General features: G+C 41.7%; 2 protein-coding genes and 1 long non-coding RNA gene across 3 annotated transcripts; 2 read left to right on the plus strand and 1 right to left on the minus strand.

Moving 5' to 3' along the window:
* The first annotated feature begins 815 nt into the window (after window positions 1–815).
* LOC117992216 (uncharacterized) lies at window positions 816–7,375 on the plus strand. The gene is made up of 8 exons (XM_034979875.2): window positions 816–1,138; window positions 2,669–2,788; window positions 2,885–3,004; window positions 3,744–3,907; window positions 4,415–4,533; window positions 5,532–5,646; window positions 6,326–6,459; window positions 7,188–7,375. The coding sequence occupies exons 1-8, from the start codon at window positions 1,011–1,013 to the stop codon at window positions 7,326–7,328; spliced, it is 1,041 nt and encodes a 346-aa protein (XP_034835766.1). The 5' UTR covers window positions 816–1,010; the 3' UTR covers window positions 7,329–7,375.
* Window positions 7,376–8,108: 733 nt separating this feature from the next.
* On the minus strand, window positions 8,109–10,905 carry LOC117992219 (uncharacterized). Its single transcript, XR_004674992.2, has 3 exons — window positions 10,746–10,905; window positions 9,448–9,546; window positions 8,109–8,298 (listed from the first exon to the last, which is right to left on the minus strand). It is a non-coding gene; the product is annotated as an uncharacterized lncRNA (long non-coding RNA).
* A 3,011-nt stretch (window positions 10,906–13,916) lies between these two features.
* Window positions 13,917–18,036, plus strand: jagn (jagunal). Its single transcript, XM_034979876.2, has 4 exons — window positions 13,917–14,162; window positions 14,883–15,024; window positions 15,569–15,796; window positions 16,562–18,036. The coding sequence occupies exons 1-4, from the start codon at window positions 14,074–14,076 to the stop codon at window positions 16,691–16,693; spliced, it is 591 nt and encodes a 196-aa protein (XP_034835767.1). The 5' UTR covers window positions 13,917–14,073; the 3' UTR covers window positions 16,694–18,036.
* Window positions 18,037–18,166: the final 130 nt, after the last annotated feature.

Genomic DNA, 18,166 nt, shown 5'->3' on the forward strand with positions numbered 1-18,166 from the left:
CAAAGAATTTCTAAGTACGACTTCGTAGTACAACGTTCAGCTATCGATCCTGCAGCTCGATTGCGGTAGAATGATAGCTACAATGTCACGATCGCAATCACCTCTGATTGGTTGACGCTCACTCACTATTGGCTGCATTGTTGCATCAAGAATAGCATAAATTCAGCCAATCACAACAATTGCGATTGTAATAATGATTGATGGCAGGTTTTTCGGAATCAACCTAAGGTTATTATCACTTACATCTCTATTACCTGCTAATAGTAACTTTTAGGCTGAGATCTATAGAGCGTACTTTGACTTTGCTCAGATTTTAAGTTAAAACGAGACAGATTTGTGCCAGCAATATAACTCTGTCTCATTTTAACTAAGCCTGAGCATGGTCTGAGCAAATTCAAAGTAGGCTATACAGTGTTATAAGTCTGAGCAATGTCCTCGACCAAAGTGCGCTTTGTAAATCTTAGCTAGGCTGAGATCTAGGTATTTGATTTTGTTACAGTTAACAGATGGGATTTTGTAAAGAATCGTACGTACAATCCCGACCTCTCAACTCCCAAATACTGGAACCACGCAGACTGGGTGCGAGTTTATGATTTCGATTTCCGATAATTTTTACTTATAATGCGTAAAATTTAACTTCTCACGCGTCATTTTTTAAACTTTTTATGTCAAAAGTAGATACGATTTGTTGACAGTTGATTTAAAATGGCGCGTGAGGAGTCATTTTGTGCGGACTATCCTTAATTTTTTTTTTACTTTGACGAATACAACTCAGTGTTGAATTGTCAACATCAAACAACCAAAATAAACATCAACAGTGAAACCATTGAAACATGTTGATTGCTGAAAATTAATTTTTGTGATTAAAAAATTAAAATTCAAACAAAATGATTAAATAGACAATGGAATCAATATGCATACAATACTACATCTCATATCAAAGTATCTTTAGCAGTGATCTTTTGAGCAGATAAAGGTAGTCTCCAACGGGTCTCTCAACCAGCAAGTTAATGGAAAGCAGCAGCAACACAAGAGCCGGGCGGCTGCAGTCGCGCTTGCTCTGCAGACTGCTCGGCAAGCTGCGCGGAGAGCATCGATACTCTGCTCTGGACAAGAACTTCTCATTTACATCCACCGGGTAACTTTGACTACTCTTAGGCTGAAATGACATCGTGCGGTCAAGCAGTTGCCAGGCATATACCGCCTGCTCTCGCGCAGTTACCCTCCGCCCGCACCGCCGCGTCCGTGACTGATCTAGCAGTTCAAACCGACTCATCATCATGATCAACCCATCGCCCGCTCACTTCAGAGCACGGGTCTCCTCTCAGAGTGAGAAGAGTTTTGGCCATAGTCTACCACGCTGGCCATATGTGGATTGGTAGACTTACATACCTTTGAAAACATTATGGAGAACTCTCAGGCATGCAGGTTTCCTCACGATTTTTTCCTTCACCGTTAAAGCAAGTGATATTTAATTAACTCCGAAAAAGTAAAGGTGCGTGAGCAGGATCGAACCCCCGACCTACGACTAGAAGGCGGATGTCCTAACCACTAGGCTATCACAGCTTTTTAATCCGAATACTGCAGCAGTAATCAATGGCAACTTCAAGCTGTTGTCAATGACTGCTCGAGCGGTCACTATATTTTGATCACTGCCTAACTGCTCGAGCTGTATTAAAAAATTGTTCAAAAATGTTCACCTTGGCCATCTACATGATCAAATCAGAAATGATGATATCTGTAGGAGAACCAGAGTACCCATCATAGCTGTTGAGCTATATGAGAGCCCGCTGAGTTTGTTGTGGGCTCTTCTCAGACCTGGGCGCGTTTGAAACCCTGGTAGCTTTAGTTTTAAGTTTGCGTAAAAATTATCACCACTCTTCATCTTACAAATGCTACAACCGACCATCAACCGTCGTTGGATGACGGCAGCCCAAGACCGTAGCATGTGGAAGTCCATACAAGAGATTTATGTCCAGCAGTGGGCGTCTGTCGGCTGATGATGATGATCTGTTTAGTATATTGTGTTGGGTCAACAAATACACGTACAGTGCGACAAGGCTCTTTTGGCGCCCGCGACTTCGTCCGCGTGGACTACACTAATTTCGAACCCCTTTTTTACCCCCTTAGGGGTTGCATTTTCAAACATCCTTTCTTAGCGGATGTCTACGTCATATTAGCTATCTGCATGCCAAATTTCAGCCCGATCCATCCAGTAGTTTGAGCTGTGCGTTGATAGATCTGTCAGTCTGACATCTTTTCGTTTTATATATTTACTAAATTTATAACTACTACCTACTACTCTCTACTAAATAAGATAAAACTTACGCGATTTTCGTCATTGACATTTTCAATACATTCCGTAAAATTGAGATTTCATTTGCTGGCAGCCTTTGTTCTACAACTACCTACGCCCCTCTGTCAATGTCATTCAAGTGCCAAAAGAGCCTGTACAGTGCAATGACCTATTGTTTACTCATTGGTACAATGCGACAAGGCCCTCTTGACACTTGAATGACATTGACAGGGGGGCGCTGTTGCAAAACAAAGGCTTAGAATCTTAGAATATTCAAACAAGAACGAAGGGGACACTTGACGGCAACGTTAGTTCCGATTTTCGCCGCGCGCCAAGATAGCCTTGTCGCACTGTAATTCTGTTATCTTGCAGCATGAGTGAAAGCGTAGGCTGCGGCAGCGTGAACGAAGATGAGGAGATAGATACACCGAGAGCTGGTGTGTCCAGTGCCACCATAGATGATGTACAGTTCGCAGCTAACATTGACCTTAGGTGAGCATACCTTGAACATGCAGTTCAACTCCTGCGAAATCTGGATTTTTTTAGTTAAAAAGGCACGAAAATTATTTAATTGTCATAAATTTGAAGGTACGGTGGACAGTACTTAACTCCTGAGCAGCTGCCGGAGTTCTGCAGCCAACTTCACCACTTGGTGGAGGTCATCAGGAACATACAGTCTTATGGGCAAGTCACTGGAGAGTATCCCAGGTAAAGTTCTTGCAATTCACGAGTGTGCGTGAACTTTACTTATACTTAGTTAGGTCGTATACAATATATACATGCACATTGCGTAAGTGTGCGTGCCTGTCGGACCAATCAGTCGCGAGAAAGCGCTAGCAAACACACACATTTACTTGACGAACTCTCTGGCGCAGTGGTAAGCGCTGTGGTCTTATTAGTGGGAGGTCCTGGGTTCGATTCCCGGCAGGGGTTTGGAATTTTATAATTTCTAAATTTCTGGTCTGGTGGTGGGAGGCTACCGGCAAAGCCGTGCCGCCAAGCGATTTAACGTTCCGGTACGATGGCGTGTAGAAACCAAAGGGGCATGGGTTTATTAAAAACTACCATACCCCTTCTAGGTTAGCCCGCTTCCATCTTAGGCTGCATCGTCACTTACCACCAGGTGAGATTTCAGTCAAAGGCTAACTTGTATCTGAGTTAAAAAAATAGCTTATACCGAACAAGCATGAGCCACACCAGAGTGAACTAGAGTGAGGGAACTCTCGGTTTGATTCTGAATCGACGATACTTATGTCAACTATTAGGCTATGGCACAGTGACATAAAATCAAAGAAATATAAGGCTACTTTAGGGCTACCTGCGTCAAATGTACTAACTTTAGACGCCTGCCAGTGACGTTGAAGCCACGACGTTTTAATTATAAATACTATCTGTCCCGGCTTACTCACGTGTGTTGTTTGAATCACTTGCTCTTCGTTCATTACAGCGAGCTCGAGCGTCACTTAGAACGGGAAGCGCGTGAGGTGGCAGCGCTCGCAAGCGAAGCGCGTAACGCTTGGGAAGCGGCGTCGCGAGCGCGCTTACAGCGGCGAGCGTTGTGCGCTGAGCGGGCGTCGCTTGGCGCTCATCTCGCTAAGCTGAGGGACACTGGTATGTAACATGAGTCAGTAGGTATGCTTAGTAGGAGATTTTATGTCTCACCAACGTTGATAGTATTCGAGTGTCGAAACACTTTAGCGTTATAGTAAACTGGATCTTAACCTGCCTTGTTTTAAAGCTCAAGTTTGTCTACACATCTACAGCCAGCGCTCCAAGCGGAAACGACGCGAAATTAAAATCAGTAGCATTGAATTTTCGACTTCAATTCAAGGATCTTACGATCTTCGTCCGCGTGGACTACACAAATTTCAAACCCCTATTTCACCCCCTTAGGGGTTGAATTTTCAAAAATCCTTTCTTAACGGATGCCTACGTCATAATAGCATGCCTTTCAGCCCGATCCGTCCAATAGTTTGAGCTGTGCGTTAACACATCAGTCAGTCACCTTTCCCTTTTATATAGTATTTAGATGAATCAATGATCACTGTATAAGCAGGCGTGTACAACGATCAACTGCGCGAGCTGACTTCGGATAAGAACTGAATAATATGTTAACAGAAGTTCGGGAACTGGAGAGTTCAGTGCGCATGTCAGATCGCAAGCTGTTCAAGAGTTGGGAGGCTGTGCGTGACGCCACAGACCCTGCCGCCTTCGAACCACTGCTGGAGGAAGTTAGGGTAAATATGTTGCTGGCGAATAACTCACCAAAGTAGGAGAAACCCTCCAACTCCCATGGCCCCACCAACGTCGCAGTTATATTGGTCGAATCGCGAGACATCTCCCGGTAGGTACTTGCTCTTAGCGGTTTCCCGACGGTTTTTTATGCGGACTATCGGTACGTAGGTACTCTGTAACTTTCAAAGCATTTTGTACTGCTAAAGTTTTTTGTTTAGCCTTAGGGCGACAGCCCTCCACCTTCCATGGCCCCTCCAACCTCGCGGTTATATCGGGCCAAATCGCGGGAGGGCGCCCGTTCGGTACTTGCTCTTGGCGTTTTCCCGGGGTGCCTTCTTAATTCCTTACAAATGATTTTGTCGTCACTCTCCCCCCGTGGGGGCCTAGACGTCACTAGCACAGCTGAAGTCCCCGCTGCTGCTCTTCAGTAGTGCCAGCCTGGCACCTGTACTCTCCGAGCTGCTTTGCCTCTGATGCCAATGGTGCGTGAATTCCCGTAGCCGGTTGTAGTTCCTCGCCGATGAGACGAGGTCCGTGTAGAAGACTGGCCCCGCTTCCCCGCGTCCGATCCCATCCAACATCGTCACCCGCAAGTCCTCATAAAGGGGACACTCCCACAGCACATGGTGTCTATCCTCGTCGCCAAAGCCGCACTCGCACGCCGGGCTCTCGCACAACGTCATCCCATGCAGGCGCGCCCTTACAGCCTCTGGGCGCGTTCCCACTCTGTCGTGACGACAGAAGATAGTCGTGCAGTTTAAAGCGTCTAAAGCGTTTAAAGCGGATGGCAGGACTAACTGTCTTCCACGACTTATTGCAGTGGCGACAGATTGTCAAGACAATGTTACGAGATGTCTACGTCATAACAGCTATCTGCATGCCAAACTTCAGCCCGATCCGTCCAGTAGTTTGAGTTGTGCGTTGATAGATTAGTCAGTCACTTTTTCCTTTTATAAATTTAGATAATATAAACCTATTTTCCTTTGGTGTTTTGTTTTAGAGCAAACAAACAGCTCTAGAATGCCTGGTCCGGCTGGTAGAGAGTCGTCGAGCCAACATGTTCCGCCCGCCCACGCTGCATCCGCTCCCGGCGCCGGCGTCCAATGACGATGAAGGTTTATTTTTATTTTTAATCACTGAAAAGCTAGCTATTGAATGAATGAATGAATGGGGGAGGTCATACCTACGTATGACCTCCCCCAAGGTTATGATAACTTATTTATTTTGTTAATGCTGTTTAAGATATTTATGAGTGTAAATTTTTCACGGTTCAATTTGCATGGCTATTCGATTGGCTAAGCTGATTATGATTGTTTTCTACGCCTATTCGTGTTTTTATAGTAATGTAATCACAATGTTTATTTGCAAAAGTTAAATTACTTAAATTATGCAATAAGTAAGTACCTACTTTGTAAAACCAACCTGTACCTTGTACTTACCTTGTATGGCCAAAACCCTTCTAACTCTGAGAGGACACCCGTGCTCTGTAATGAGCCGTTGATGGGTTGATCATGATGATGATGATGACCTTGTAAAACGTAGTCTGAACTGACAAGTTTTAAACAACTCTCTAGCATGTAGATACCTAATTTTACCATAACATTTAACAAGTAACTATAAGTCCCGCAAATTGCTATTGCGCTGGAACCTTGTCGCATTAACATCGAAATTACGTCATTTGACGTATGTTTAAGTAAAAATATACCATCAGCTCGAAACTTCAGTCTAGCGCTGACGGCACTAAAATGGCGGCCACGCGCATTAGCAATTGGCGGGACTTATACAATATTCCAGATTCGCTACAAATAGGAAGCGTACGCAAGCGACAAGAAAGTCGTCGCTCCAACAAGCGGAAGAGAAAAGAGTTCTCCAGAGAAGCAAGATCCGTGCCTTTGTCTAGCGATACCAGTCGACACAGTCCGCAACAGGTAAATCTAAGGGCTGAAACACTAAACTTTGCTGCGGCGCGATGCGATTTTTTTTTAAATTCATTATAGGCGCACGCTTGACCACGATCACACCTGATGGGAAGTGATGATGTGGCCTAAGATGGGATACGTTTGCCTAGAAGGTACCCAGTGGCGTGCACAGGATTTCAAGCCAGGGTATGCATTTAGGTATGAACTTATTTTCCGGCAGGTTTTAATGAAAAATAAGCATTGATTTATTACAACGAGGGTAAGCAGTGCGTTTATGCCTCTATCAGCTCCACGCCACTGAAGGTACCTATTCACTCTTGTTTTAAAGATACCCAGATTATAATTGGCAGGAAACACTGATCTCGGAAGAGTATTCCAGACCCTAGCCATGCGTATAAGGAATGATGACGGAAAGCGTTTCGTACGCGACGATGCAATGTTGACGACATAGGGGTGGAAACTGGCCCGGTGAATTGTAGCATAGCTACCTCTCCCTCTCATACGCGCGAGCTCGCTCAGGTTACCCATCCCTTTCACACTCGCGAGAACAGCCGATCAGCCTATTTCTTGCGGTTCTTACTTCATTGGTTCAGTGACCTTAAGGTTGGTATGTGAGAGTATGGGGGTACTCCATCCCATTGTTATCCTCCATTGATTATTGGAAAGGAGTCACGACTTCCAGCGGTGAGGTATACGATGCAAAAATGGAGAGAGTGATAGAGTATCCTGTTTTCCAGGTAACCCTGTTCATCCAGGGGAGTGAGTGCACGTCACGACTGGGTGCAGGCAGCACGGGAGCCGTGACTCTTCGCTCCGTGGAGCTGCCGCAGCGTGGCAGCGGCAGTGTTAGAGACATACTCTTCTTTACCACTGACTGAAGCAACTCCTTGGTTATATTTCAAATAAAACTGCATATTCTTCCTTATGTTGCCTTTCTTTTGATTTAGGCTCAATTAGAGCTAGCACGCACCGCGATGCGGTGAGTTTCTTCGCGTGTTACAATCCGCAAATTTAAATTTTAATCTATTAAAATCCGGTGCGGACTTAATTCCGCAATGCGCGCACTTCTATGTAGTTCACAGATTATGCGGAAAAAACGCACGGAAATTTTCCGTGTTGCGCGCTAGTTATTATAGTGTGCGCAAAATGGGTAAAAAATGACTCCTCACGCGCCATTTATACTTTTTGTGTCAAATTTCATGTCAAAAGCACGATTTTAGTCCTTATTTTAAAGGTGAAACCAAAGAATTTGTATGTACTGAAACCACAGTGAAACGTACTTTTGACATGACAGTTGACCCATAGACTGAGGCCTGATCCATGGCCCATGGCGCGTGAGGAGTCATTTTTTACAGACTATACATATTATTAAGTTAAGCGCTTATATCCGGATTCACTTGGGCACGTGAGCTCACTTAAGTCTTATCTCATAAGAGAGAGAGATCTCTTATAACTTTATAAGTTACACGATAGAAAGAGAGGTGTTTATAAAATTTTAGGCTGCAGCGCTGTGCGAACTAAATAACATTGTGTTGCGTCGTAAATAGACTATTTATTTAGACATATTCCTTCCTGATCCTTCTATACCTGGGATGTATATATGCTTAGTTGGAGAAAAAAAGGTCTTTTTGGGAAAATAGATTTAAAAAACATTGCCATATCCGTTTCATAGCAATCAAAGCTTTATTGTTAGCTAAACCTAAATATTTTCTTATATAAAGTACGTAAATCTAGAGTACCATAATAATCAATTAACGTAAGAAATGAGTGTAAACCTCAGGCCTTCTTCTCTTCGACGTGCGGGGTCCCTTCGGAAGGACTGGCCACTGCTTCTGGAGCGGCCTTAGCCTGCAAGCAAAATATTATGGAATAGGGTATTGGACTGTTAGCAATGCGAAAGTACGTCTTTCAAGTGGCTATTACCATTTGCTAGTCCATCTGTTTGATCGATTTTAACAATATTTAGTACAGAGATAGCTTGCATCCCGGCTACGGAACTTTTTGTCTCGGAAAATGAAAACCACCAACTACGAGCATTTACGCAGGTGAAGTCGCGAGATGATGCCAGCGTCATCTAACACTGGCTAACGCCATCTGTCGTTGATCCTCGAAGACACCTTAACAGAGGGCGCTAACACTCAATGAAATACCTAATGTTTCTAGGAATATACATACAAAATTTTATCTAACAATTAATAGCTGTGGTTTGCCAGATTTCCGTTAAATATTTAATTTCAAACAAACAAGTTTTAAATACCTACGGCATACTAAGGTCTGGTGGTATTTTAATTAAATTTTTTGATCGGCCTAATATTTATGCCCATGACCGTTGCATCGATTTTACATTCATCACAGTTATTTAGCGATAACGCAATTATTGGCTGATTGAATTTGATTGATTTAAAGTCATTCGTTTGTAAGTAGGTAGGTATATTAAAATTGGCCAAGTGCGAGTCAGACTCGCGCACCGAGGGTTCCGTAATCCGTACCTGTTGGTTTGTTTCGGTCACAGAGACAATTGTAGAGCGTTGTCTCTGTCACTCATACCTATATGACGTTTTGTCGGTCTCAATGACAGCAACGACGCTCTACAAAATCTGGTATCTCCTTCTAAATACAAATCCTACAACCGACCATCAACAAGTGTAACTTATTTTGAATAAAATATTTGACTTTGACTTTAAATGTCGATGTACATTTATGCTGCGTACTGCAGGTTCTTCTGTTAGAGAGACTATGTGAGAGAGTATGTGAGTTCTCCTTGTTAGAGAGACTATGTGAGAGAGTATGTGAGTTCTCCTTGTTAGAGAGACTATGTGAGAGAGTATGTGAGTTCTCCTTGTTAGAGAGACTATGTGAGAGAGTATGTGAGTTCTCCTTGTAAGAGAGACGGATTTCATGCGAATTTCTATGCTTTTCCGTTTACTGTTTAAAATAAATTCGCTTCCGCCAGGTGTCCCGAAACACCTCACGGATTTTCACGTGTAGCTAAGTTACCTCTGCTACAGGGTGGGAAGTGGGGTCGGTGGCTGCGACCGCTGGCACCACCGCTGCATCTTTGTTCTCCTCCTCAGGAGCTGGCGCGGATTGGCTGAGCTGGAACAAGTTGTACATATGAGCGGTCATATAATTGGCAGCTTGAAGCAATCATGACCACTTCAAGCTGTTACTGCATCATCATCATCATCATTGTTTAATAGTGTGTCTGTTACTAACTTCGTACACGTCCATTACTAATAACTGCATTTGTACACACTTTTTTTTGGCGAGTGACTAGTTTTATTCATGGCTTGTATTACTTTATCAATTATTGTCATAATCTGTTTTGTGTGTCCAATAAATAAAAATAAAATAAAATCATCATCATGATCAACCCATCGCCGGCTTGCTACAGAGCACGGGTCTCCTCTCCTCTCAAAGTGAGAAGGGTTTTGGCCATAGTCTACCACGCTGGCCATGTGTTGATTGGTAGACACCTTTGAGAATATTATGGAGAACTTTCAGGCATGCAGGTTCCCTCACGATGTTTTCCTTGTGATATTTAATTAATTAAAACGCACATAACTCCGAAAAGTTAGAGGTGCGCGCCCAGGATCGAACCCCTGACCTTCGATTAGAAGGCGGACGTCCTAACCACTATGCTATCACAGCTTATTGCATCTGCATCACAATATAAATAACTTTGGAAAGGAACAGTAACTCACTGACCGACTGATCTATCAACGCATAAATTAAAATATGAACGGATCGGGCTGAAATTTAGCATGCAGATAGCTATTATGACGTAGGTCGTAGACAACCGCTAAGAAAGGATTTTTGAAAATTCAACCCCTAGGGGGTAAAATAGGGGTTTGAATTTTACAGTACATGCGATGAAGTCGCGGGCATAAGCTAGTTCATAATAGAGTAGCTTATGCTCGCAACTTCGTCCGCGTGGACTACACAAATTTCAGGCCTCTATTTCACCCCCTTAGGGGTTGAATTTTCAAAAATCCTTTCTTAGCGGATGTCTACGTCTTAATAGCTGTCTGCATGCCAAATTTCAGCCCGATCCGTCCAGTAGTTTGAGCTGTGCGTTGATATATTATCAGTCAGTCAGTTACCTTTTCATTTTATATATTTAGTGTGGCTAATTTTCTTGTACACAATCTCTAAACTAAACTAAAATGGCACGTCTAAATCTATTGCCATCCCTTTCATAATGTTGCTTGCGGGAAAGGATAGCACTAGATTTAGACCTGTTAATTTAGTTTAGTTTAGATATTGTGTACAAGAAAATTAGCCACAATATTCACCTGTACAGCCACAAAGGCGAAAATCGCGACAACAGCCAAGACCTTCATTTTCCAAACACAAAAGTTCTACTAGTGGAACACGGGGCCAAGAGCAATATATAAACGCGCGAACAAAGAGATGTATCAAACAAAACACCATCGATCGTACTATCAATAATCCGTATGTTTGTAAAACAACGCCGGAACAATCGGAAATCTTTATCGCTTCGGTTCTGCAACGCACTACGGATTTGTACCGCACGGTTTTAACAGGCCCAGCTCATTTGTTCACGTGACTTTGATGGATCTCGTGTAACTTTTTTTAGAGGTCCGTTACCGAAGGGTGTCAACACAGGATCCTATTATTAAGCCTCCGCTGTCCGTCCAACTGTCCGTCTGGCTGTGAATTCCTTCCTTCCTTCCTTGAAAGAGCCTCTGAGTAAGTACTGAACGGGTGCCCTACCGCGCTTCGGGCCATATAAACGTGGGTTTGATGGGGCCACGGGAGGTGGTGGGTTTCCGTCTGGCTGTCAGCGGAATGTATCTGATGAACCATGCAGAATAGGTAGGTAGGTAGGGGGTTAATTGTTTACAGAATGTGTATTTCTATTGCAGATCATGGCAGAAGTATGTTATAGACATAAAGTTGTCTCGTTTTCTTACTTACAAAGAATTATGGGTTTTTATTTGGCAGAAGCAATTTCGACGAGGAAGCCAACAGAAGAATTCGGCTAGGTTGGGCAGCTTTTGGGAAATTGAGTCAAGTCTTCTCATCGTCAATTCCTCAGTGCCTCAAGACGAAAGTCTTTAACCAGTGTGTTATTCCCGTCCTCACCTATGGTGCTGAAACGTGGACACTAACAAACGGCCTTGTCCACAAACTCAAAGTCGCTCAGCGAGCTATGGAGAGGGCTATGTTAGGAGTTTCCTTGAGGGACAAGATCCGAAATGAGGAGATCCGCAGGAGAACCAAGGTCACTGACATAGCCCAAACTATTAGCAAGCTGAAGTGGCAGTGGGCAGGTCATGCCTGTCGTAGAGGCGATGGCCGTTGGAGCCAGAAAGTCCTTGAGTGGAGACCGCGTTAAAGCAAGCGTAGTGTGGGACGCCCTCCAGCACGATGGACCGACGATATAAAGAGGCTGGCGGGAAGTGGCTGGATGAGGAAGGCTGAGGACCGGGTGTGGTGGCGCTCTTTAGGGAAGGCCTATGTTCAACAGTGGACGTCCACAGGCTGATGATGATGATGATGATGGGTTTTTATGCCTGAAATAAAGTTCTATTGACAAGTTTATTTACTCATTTTGTCTTAATAATTAAGCCTGAGCTTTCCGAGTCCAAGTTAGCCCGCTGAGATAGATCATCACAATAGCACCAGGTGAGATTGCAGTCTGCAAGGGCTATCTTGTGATCAATTAAAATGTAATGTATAAAAAAACTCGCTTGACATTAGATCTCAACCTGATGGTAACAGGAAGTACCTATTTCTGTATCCACTCTCTCTCTGGCGTAGTCAATGGGCGTGTATTAAAGTGACGTTGCGGTTAAAATCCTCGTTTGCGGTTTCCTGTAGCTCGTGTAAACTACAGACAAAACCTGCAACTCGTTTCAATTTTCTTTCGTAACGAAATCGTCACAATGGAAGGAAAAATGAATCGGTTCTGTGAATTACTTAATCATGAATTAGTATGAACCTATCTGGATATCAAGCTTTTCTTTTACAACATTAATACAATAGACAGTTTCATTCACTGAGTAGAAATAAAGAGGTTTTATTTGAGTCGCAATTGAAATAGTATCTGTCTGTTCGTTACGTACATTGTTCATCAGATTGAGTTGAAACTTTGTACACTTGTTGTCGGCACTTGCTTGAAGGCTTGTGACATAATTATCAAAGTACCTAATAAAATATGGTCCGCGAGTTTCATTGTTATGCATGCTGGGCATTAATTATTATTTATTAATAAAACACCATACCCCTTCCAGGTTAGCCCGCTATCATCTTAGACTGCATCATCACTTACCACCAGGTGAGATTGCAGTCAAGGGCTAACTTTTACCTATCTGAATAATAAAAAAAAAAAAAACATTATCGTGACAGGTCGATATGGCAATTGGAGTATGAGTCGGGGGGACGGGTTAGCGCGGGGGCTGTGCGGGGCATTCCCTCCGCGATTGCCATCTCGACCTGTCGCAGACTAAGTAATTTTTGTTTCATCATAGGAGAGAACCTTATTTTTATAAAGGTCCATTCAATTCATAAAGTTATTTTTGAAACAGCGCGCAGCGTGGTAACGGTTTTAATCGGAAGAAAGTCCGATTATTGTTCCTAACTATATCATTTCTTTTGTATTGTAATTTGTGATTTTTGTAAGTAGTTAAGTAACCTCTGGGAACTGTACCTATGCTGTAAAACATACTATATTCCATTATTACCAAAACTAATATATTATCTAGATCCCCCATAAATCCAATCTTACCCGTTGGTAAAAAACCTTTCAACCTTAAAGTTTTTCAAATATTGTAAGAGCGTTCTAATTTCCGAACGTGGCTAATGTGTCAACATGGTGTCAACTAAATGTCAACCTTGAGATGTTGACGTGATTGCCAGCATAAAGGTTTCTTCCCTGGAACTAGGGGAAAATTATTAAACTTTGAGATTTCTTTCTCGTTTCATTTCAATAGCTTTAAAAAGCCGTTGAAGTCCTTTGACAAGTGACAACTATATCTGTACAAACTGGTGCCAGTCGATCCGCTGCTCCATTGTAAAGTGATTGGAGGTGAATAAAATGCCAAAAAACAAACACACTTTCCCATTCATAATAATTATTTATAGGGTAGTGATGTAAGTGATGTTGTATTGTATAAAATAGGTACATTACCACGATTAATTGAGTGATATTTTTTAACTGTCAATATTTCGAATCAGAGAGTTGTAGAGTCGTGGGCATGAGTATTGATGTTTGTAGTGTAACTTGATAAGTTTTATGTTATCTTATTCAAAATTGTTTTTTGTGCTTTGTAAAATATAATATTTACAGAAATATTTTCATTTAACTTTTACGAAATAAATTCCTTACGAGAAACTTTTTAGATTTTTCTGGGGATTTAAGCTCATATTTGTAGGCAACATTTAGTAACTCTGACGTTGGCATTCTTGGCATGCTAGCTGTCAGTGATGTCATTTGACAATTCGCCAACTTGACTCTTTGGCAGATTCAGATTCCGTGATGAATTGAATAAAAATATTGAAATATAAACAGAAACATCCAATTTCACGGCCTAAAAACGGTTCCTAAATTACGAGAGCGTCTCCAGAACTGTATATTTAGTGTTGTTTATTTATAAAATGGCTTCAAGAGGTGGTATTATGGTTACTGGGACGAACGGTGCAGATTACGAACATAGGGAAAAAATAGCAGCTCAGTATCAAATAAGGTGAGATTGGGGATTATTTTTAAGTGCGGTGGGCTCCAAACTGTGTTCCGAGTGTGTGACACGGGTGACGGGACACGGGACGAACTTTGAGGTTCCGTCAAATTATTTTTAGATGAAAGCTTGGTCGGTTACGGTTTACCGCCATTCGTTTGAATTGTGTGATGTGTGTCGATTTGGCCTTTGCTGTTTAACAGGTAGGTATACCTGTTGAACAGATAAACAGCAAAAGCCAAACTTCTTAGGATTACACTTTCTTTTTTGATATATGATTTTGTAAAGAGCTTTTATATGATCTATATGTGAGCCCCATTGTCACAAACATTTTTTTAAATGAAATAATTACAATAAGACATATATCTAGCATTCTTCTTCTTCGCTCTGGGCTGGTTTCCACTTAAACGTTTCCGTCTGTTGTGCGTGCCTTCTATATCTAGCCTTGTCTAATTACTGTACAAATCATGCCCACGTGAAATGGTGCCAAGAATACTGGCTGCGTTTTTGCACTGGACAGCCAGGCTGATCCGGTGGGCAAAAAATGAGCCAGCCCTTCTGTCACCAGATGAGGCTCATTACGAAATCTCTCTTAATTTTTTTTTTTACAAATGTAGTCAAATACACCATCTTGTAGGCAACTGAAAGCTCACCTTGTTGCTACCATGCATCTTTGTCATTAAGAAATCCATCATTTGTATAATAGGCAGTTATTATTGAATGTTCCAGTGCACTAAACAAATCCCGCCTCAAGTACTGTGTGTTCTTCCACCACATGCTGTTCATGGTGATGCTGGCCAAGCTGTCCGCAGACATCCTGGACAAGCTGGACATATTCATTTTGGAGATAGAGGAGCTGCAGATACCACAGGTAGCTTACTTACATGTTCATCGCTAACTGTGTGATTTAGGATTTTTAAAATTGCATAGGAATTTTCTTGCTAGTAGATCATAGTGGAAATCTGATTGTAAAATCTCAAGTCGCCTTAATAATTCTTCTTACCATAATACCATGCACAAGTTCGAATGTGCATGGATCTATGGTGCATGGTGCATGCAGCTATTTATGGGATGGCTCTGCCAAATATCAGCTTGATGCATTGGATTTAGTGGACCGTCGCGCTAGAAGACTAATTAATAAGGTAAAAGATCTGTAAAAGATTTGCCAAAAAGTAACATACGGATCGTTTTTCTCCTGCGGATACAAATATCCGGAACATCACTAATCTATGATGACTGCACTCTATACAATTACTATTGATTGGATTGGATTGGATATTACTGCACATCATTGTAGGGCAACAGCTGTGTTTTAACATTTTAATTGCACAAGTGTAATAAATCTACATTACAGTTTTAACAGCAGTGAAATAAGAGCCACTTTATAAGCATTAAAGAAATTCTTTCATTTCCAGCCTCTATGGTGGGAGTACCTCTGGTGTCTCTCTCTAGTGCTGTCCTTCCTCGGCCTCTCAGCGATCAAGCGCAACAACATACGCTACATGCGCCACTATTTGTACGGCATTACCGCACTAGGGCTCGGCCCGTTACTGTACTGTGTCATATACTACTGCGGCGATGTCTACACGTATCTGACGTTTGACGAAGACGAAGACGACGAAGAGGAAATTCAGTTGTGGCAGGTTTGTGAATTACCACACTAGGGGTGTAATACTTAATTACAGTACGCGGCAAAAAGTAATGTACATTGGGCCATGACATTTCGGCAGACTCGCGCACCGAGTGTTCTGTACTAGACGCGTATTTTTTTTACACGATAAATGAAAAACTATTATGCATAAAAATAAATTAAAATCTGTTTTACAATGTACAGGTACAACCCTTTCATATGATACCCCACTTGGTATAGTTATCTTACTTTGAAAGTTGAAAATAGTAATTATTTGTTCATGAACACATTTTAATTTTTTTTTGTGATGTAACCACAAATTCACGGTTTTTGGATTTTTCCCTTTACTTGTGCTATAAGACCCTACCTACCTGCCAAATTTCGTAATTCTAGGTCAACGGTAAGTACCCTGTAGCTTTTTTTGACAGACACACAACAAAGTGATTCTATTAGGGGTTCTTTTTCCTTCTGAGGTATGGAACCTTAAAAATGCTAAAATCACGCGGGCAAAGTTGCGGGAATCATGTAATGTTTTATAATTATTCCTAAAGTCCGAATTTATGGAAAATTCTTCGCAATATTTTAATTTATGTATAGTGCCCGGCAAGCACCTTGGACAGGGAGAAAGTTGACGAATCTGGGAAGCGAAAGACGACGTGTTAACCAATTGCGTGCACTCGCGCCGACTGATCAACCAATCGCGTGCACTCGCCATTTGCCAGCGTCAATACTCAAGTTGTTTGCCGGCCACTGTACCTACTTTAATTTTGTTTTTCAGGGCTACCCGTATGGCGTGCTGTGGTATGCCTTCGTGCTTCTAGCGTCACAAGTTCACTTCTTCCAGCTGTACTTCGGCTACAACCTGCTCAAAGCGTGGCGGGCTCGGGGCACGTACAGGAAAACAGACTAAACGCCATATAGTTATAAGGTTCAATTTCCCGTTTTTAAGTGTGACATGAAATTCAGTCAGTTTTTATATATTTGAAATTTTATTAAGGCTGCGTTTAGACAGTGATACTTTTTATCATGATCAACCCATCGCCGGCTCACTACAGAGCATGGGTCTCCTCTCAGAGTGAGAAAGGTTTTGGTCATAGTAAAACCCTGTAGTAATAAAAAGAAGTAAATTTTTGTATAGAGGTAGTTTATGGGGCTAGAATTCATTATTAATAAAACATCACATCATTTACAACAGTCCAAGACCCTATTGAAGGACCTGCACAACCTCAAAAAAGAAATAAGATCCTTTTGAGGCAATCCTATTTTCACCTGTGAGAAAATATCACTGTCAAACCATTGTCTATCTGTTGGCTGATTTCTCGCTCCTTGTTGTTTTATACCGAATCACCTTTATATTATGTAAATGGAATATTAAGTATAGTCCGTACAAAATGACTCCTCACGCGCCATTTTAACTCTATGGCTCAACTGTCATGTCAAAAGTACGGGTTCAGCTTTAAAATAAGGACTTTTAGTCGTACTATTGACATGAAATTTAGACAGATATTATAACGCGTAATTACGTGAAATATTTTATCTAATTAGTAACTTTTATGGCTATATATAGCCTTAAGCCGACCGGTTTGACTATACAAGAGAATTAGCCAAGTTATCTATCTTAGTGTTTAAACTACCGTGAGTGATTTCCATTACAACGGGCTCTACGAGCAGCGGCACGCGCGGCCCGCAGTCACAACCGCGGCGCGTGCGCGAACTGACTCCCTTGAAAAAGGACCCCGGATGGGTTCGAAACTAGTCGGGCTAACGTCGACTAAGCACGTGAGTACAGCCGGGACAGATATTATTTATAAATTATCTATCCTTTTACTTTTGAACAAAGGAGATTAGGACGAATGGAGGATTAAAATATACACATAGGTACTTGTATTATTTCTAAAAGCATTTAAAAAAGTGGCTTATCACTTCCTAAGTTATAAACACTGCCACAAGTTTGTGTTTGAATATAAAGTTGATTAAATGTTTTGTTTTCAAATTTTAAAAGACGTTTTGATATTTTTAAAATTGTTTAAAACCATTGTAAATATAACATGGACTACTTAAGATCAAGGTACTTAGAACATATAAATTAAAGATTATATTGTAATAAATTAAATCAATTAGGTATGTGTAGAAATATAATCTGTCTATTTTAGATAAAAATGATATTCGGCTAATTTTTTAAACATATTCAGTGTGAAACCAAAATAAACTATATTGGGGATCCTATAAATACCTTCTGAACGTTTTTTATTTACTACGTGTTTATAATGCGCACAAAGTACAAACTAGGAAAATAATATGGCGAATGACAAGTAGCTAGTACATTTCGACTTTGTAGAGCGTTGTCTCTGTCACTCATACCTATGTGACGTTTTGTCGGTCA

This window comes from Maniola hyperantus, chromosome 21, assembly GCF_902806685.2.
Source record: "Maniola hyperantus chromosome 21, iAphHyp1.2, whole genome shotgun sequence".
Taxonomy (NCBI): Eukaryota; Metazoa; Arthropoda; class Insecta; order Lepidoptera; family Nymphalidae; genus Maniola; species Maniola hyperantus.

Bases quoted from the DNA above. Each gene is read 5' to 3' on its own strand.
- LOC117992216 (XM_034979875.2), top strand. From the start codon at position 1,011: ATGGAAAGCAGCAGCAACACAAGAGCCGGGCGGCTGCAGTCGCGCTTG. The intron at 2,789-2,884 runs GTGAGCATACCT...ATAAATTTGAAG, and splicing joins GCAGCTAACATTGACCTTAG to GTACGGTGGACAGTACTTAA. The intron at 4,534-5,531 runs GTAAATATGTTG...GTTTTGTTTTAG, and splicing joins CACTGCTGGAGGAAGTTAGG to AGCAAACAAACAGCTCTAGA.
- jagn (XM_034979876.2), top strand. From the start codon at position 14,074: ATGGCTTCAAGAGGTGGTATTATGGTTACTGGGACGAACGGTGCAGAT. The intron at 14,163-14,882 runs GTGAGATTGGGG...TGAATGTTCCAG, and splicing joins GCAGCTCAGTATCAAATAAG to TGCACTAAACAAATCCCGCC. The intron at 15,797-16,561 runs GTTTGTGAATTA...TTTGTTTTTCAG, and splicing joins AGGAAATTCAGTTGTGGCAG to GGCTACCCGTATGGCGTGCT.